The 4,563-nt window shown below is 29.5% G+C and overlaps 1 protein-coding gene across 1 annotated transcript; it reads right to left on the reverse strand.

Annotated features, from left to right (window-relative positions):
* Nucleotides 1–462: 462 nt before the first annotated feature.
* On the reverse strand, nt 463–2,833 carry LOC123221436 (glycine-rich RNA-binding protein 4, mitochondrial-like; the record flags this gene model as incomplete). Its single annotated transcript, XM_044644290.1, has 3 exons — nt 463–1,135; nt 1,771–1,839; nt 2,683–2,833. Coding segments are annotated over 3 exons (336 nt in total), but the record flags the coding sequence as incomplete, so codon positions are not given.
* Nucleotides 2,834–4,563: the final 1,730 nt, after the last annotated feature.

Genomic DNA, 4,563 nt, shown 5'->3' on the forward strand with positions numbered 1-4,563 from the left:
TCTATAACTATCAATACAACATTAAATAATAAAAACAACATGAAATAACAACATTAAACAACGTGAAATTGGATGGAATAGAAGAAAATAGGAAAAAATCAATCCGAGGGTTAGTGCTGCCGAAGGGTTGGATGCCAACCCGTTCTTCGTCTGGATATTTTTCAAACCTAAATTTTTGTATTTTACAACCATCAATACAATATTAAACAACATTAGAACAATTTTAAACAATAAAAACAATATAAAATAACAGTATTAAACAACATGAAATTGAGTACAATAGAAGTAAAAAAAAACTCAGTTCGGGGGTTGGCTAACGCCAAGAGCTTGGCCCTTGGCGGTAGAGGTTGGCGACACCAACCTGTTCTTCGTTTGAAATTTTTTCAGACCTAAATTTTTGTATTTTTTAACCATCAATACAACATTATAACAACTTTAAACAATAAAAATAATATGAAATAACAACATTAAACAATCTAGCAATATGAAATCACAACAAAATTAAATTTTACATGAAATCGTAAACGTGAATATACCATACATTATTTGATTTTCAATTATTTATAAAAAAAACACATAACATATGAACTTGAATCAAGACTCACCTGAATGTGAATGATTTTGCTGTGAAATCTTTACAACAAATGTTAATTTTCTAAATAAATTTAGTAATTTTTATCTCTCCTCTTTTGTATCCAATTTGAATCCTTTATAATGATTTCTCACAGATTTTATTATTCAATCACATGTCTTCTCTATTTAAGAAGTGTTTTTCTTACACTGCAGAGATTTTTTCTTCATTAAAAGACTAAAAAAAAAATTCTCTTTTTTTGCATATATGAATTATATCAATCCGGTATTTTAAAAAAATGAAATACTGTAATAATATTTTTATTTAAGCTTTAAGATGAGTAGCATATATATGTATATATATACGGTTTAAAAAAATATATAAAAATTTCAATTTTTCTTATTTTTATTTGGCATTTGTTCAGCATGCTCTATCTAAGCGTTATTTATCAAATCACCTGGCCATCCATAGCTGGTAGTGCCGAGCTGGCAGAGTCATCACTGGTAAAGTTAACAAACCCAAATCCTCTTGATCTCCCTCTATCTCTGTCGGTTTTAACTCTTGCTGTGCACCAAACCAACCACTCATAATGAGCATATGTACCCGATCAAGTGCCAAAGAATTGTAGTATGGAATAAAGGGGCAAAGAAACAACAATAAACTCCCGTATATTATAAAGCCATACAAACAAAGAGAGAGAAATCATAAAGCTCACATGAATCATCATGTTCCCAACTTTAAAATATATATTTACATATATGCAGCATTTATCCTTTGAACTCATAAGGCTTCATGACAAGGAATAATATGGATGAAGTACATATAAGGTAAGGTCTAGGCAGGAGAGGCCAAAAAGCCCTTCCTGAAGGTATCGACATCGTAAATTTATTCATAAATTTGCAAAAGTTGTAACTCATCCAACATTAAAACTCATGGCATTTTAATAATAGATCTAGGACCTCCAACAAAATTGAGTTTGCAACATTCAGTTCAAAAAAAAAAAAAGGATGGGAAAATCTTTCACATCTGGCTGGAAAGAACAAAATCTTATCTATTATGATACAACTGGAGCCAATTATTCACATAAATGATGAAGGAAAACAAACTAAAAATAAAGCCTATTATAATTGTTTAAGCTTAAAACGTAAAGTCATCAAGCTAATGCAAAATAACAACAATCAATGGAGAATAAAATTCACCTTCAACCACTTCACCAAAGCCAGAAAATGCTTCCTTAAGTGACATTTCATCTGTCCCATAGAACAGTCCTGAAAACCATAGTTGACAGAGCCAAAAAATAAACATAAATGAGACAACCATATCTGCTACAAAATTTAGAAACTCCGATCAAATACCTCCAATAAAAAGCTTAGATGATGACATGCAGTGGATAGAGTTGAAAAAGAAAGCAAAGTCTTAAATGAGATAATAACTTCATGCCCTACAAGTCACAAAAAAAAAGCAGATCAAACTTCCAATCTTAAATCTCTAAATCATTTCTACCATCCAAATTTCATGAAAGAAAAATCTTTGACTTTCAGCATCTTCAAAATTTTTTATTTTGAAACTTACAAAAAGACACTTTGCTCCGCTAATAAAAATAATAGTCAAAACAAAGAACCATTATCAAAAGCACACAGAAATCACAAGAAAAGACTTCATTAATATTTTTGCGATACTAAAAAGTATCTGAAACCGCCACCACAATAATTGACCATAATCAGTAGGCAAAAACACAGATCTAGGCCAGGCAAATTGACAGAATAGAGAACAAAGGGAAGCTATTAAAAAAAATCGCAAAACCCCCCAACAAAAGTTTAAAAAAAGAAATACATATTAACAAATACAATTTATTTCTCAGGTTGCACCGTTAATTTTGATACTACCAAAGGAAAGCTATTAAAAAGTACAGCAAAAAAAAAAAAAAAATACAAATGACTAAAGCAAATCAACATACATAAGAATCCTAAACATACCCACCAAAAAAAAAAAAAAGAATAAATCAGTAGGATGTGAGCATTGAAAGTGAAATAAAACTATAGTAGAAACTTGTACTAAGATGAATTGACAAGAGAAAAAATTTGAGGCCTTGGATAAGAAGAAGAGGATACCTGCCGTTGGACCGTGAACCAGAAACCAGGGTTCGAGAGAAGGGAAGTGTAAAGAAAGAATAAACTGGCAGGGTTTTAGGCCTTTTAGAGTGCACCACTCATAAAATAACTTCGGGGTTTTTACCGCAGCAAGGGAAATATCGTTCCGTAGAATTTAAGTAAATGCCCTCACGTTTTCCTGATAGTTCCTATGTCAGTTTTGTGGGAGATGGTTAAAAGCAACCCCTGAGGCTGATCATCCAATTCTATTAATGGAAATTAATTAAAATAGCTGTTTTTCTTTTACCCACATATACTTTTTTAGACAACTTTTTTTAATTATACACATTTTCAATTTTACCCCTAAATATAAAAAGAGGAGAACACGCCGATGTCACAACCGACGTATATAGTTGCATGCACTATCTCAAAGTTCAGCATTTCTCGACGCTATTTGCTATTAAAATCTTCATAATCTATTCACAATAAACCATAAATAGCTTCACAAGTCAATAATATATATTTTTTTTACATTTTTTTTTTTTTGTAGTTTCATACGTTAAAGTTTTTCAACAAAAGAAATCATGATTTTGCTTTGATTTTGTTAGTTTTAGGTATGAAAATGTTGTTGTATGTCTAATGTGTAATCGGTGGTGCAGGAGATTATCCAATTATTGAAAATTGATTTCTTGTTGGATTTTTATTGTTCTGTCAATTATGTGTTTGTTTTGATAAGTTAATTGAATGTATTTTTATGTTAAATTGGACCGAAAAAGTCAAAAAATAGATAGATTCAAGTAGTAATAAATGTCTTTCAGTATTCATATATGAAATATCTTCTTTTATGATCAAAAGTGACAAATCTTTCATTAATTAATTATAGCCTCTATATATCTTACAATATGGTCGTTCACTATCTTTATGATACCTCTATTACAATGATATGTTGGATAATATCAAATCATACAGATTCTTATACGAAACAGTCTAGCAATCTCAAGTCAAAGGATAACATATACTCGTGGTGTTCAGAAGATTTGTTTTATAGACACTAGAGCAACTATCTATATAGATATCCTCTGAGGGAACAGTCTAATGAGCACATCTACAATGTGCACCCATGTGTTGCACCAAACCTTTAGCAAACAACTTTGACATATGAAAATTGTTATCATCTTTCGATGAGGTCGCTCAATACTATAATAATCCTATCACTATTATATGTGTCCCTGGCCATTGTAATGTCAAGATTATAGATATTTTTAGAATGGTCATCTAATTGTGTATAGAGTTTTCATGATTAGTCATTTGATCTCTTTGTCACAATTCTACCTTTTTAAGGACATGTTATTTACACAATCATATAATAGACAAACATATAAATTAAATAACTATAAATCATTTTATTAAGTAATGAGATAAATTACAATTACAAATGTCAAATTAATCGATAAAGTATCATTCCATTAAATGTTGGGTGGTAAACAGTTGTTTGAAAATAAAACCATAAATTTTTCAACAAATATGAAAAAACACTCTAACATAATAGCAATAAACTCTTTTTAATATTTATACTCATTTTCATAATAAAAGAAAATTCTATAACAAAAAATGATTTTGATGAAAATTCTTTACCTTAGAATGAGTTCTTAGTATGCTTACAAGTCGAGTTTGATGAAAATCTCTTTAATATGATATGACAATTTAATCGAATCCTATTCTAATGATTATAAAGGTTTAAAAGAATTTTTGGGAGTTATTTTAGCATTCGGCTATTTTAATTAATTATCGTACATATAGAAAAAAGAAATAATAAATATTTTCATCTAATACTAAATATTAATTAACTTTTACCAACTACAATAAAAGCCTACTATTTATTGTGAGTAATTAACATCTCGT

Source organism: Mangifera indica, chromosome 7 (genome assembly GCF_011075055.1).
Source record: "Mangifera indica cultivar Alphonso chromosome 7, CATAS_Mindica_2.1, whole genome shotgun sequence".
Classification (NCBI taxonomy): Eukaryota; Viridiplantae; Streptophyta; class Magnoliopsida; order Sapindales; family Anacardiaceae; genus Mangifera; species Mangifera indica.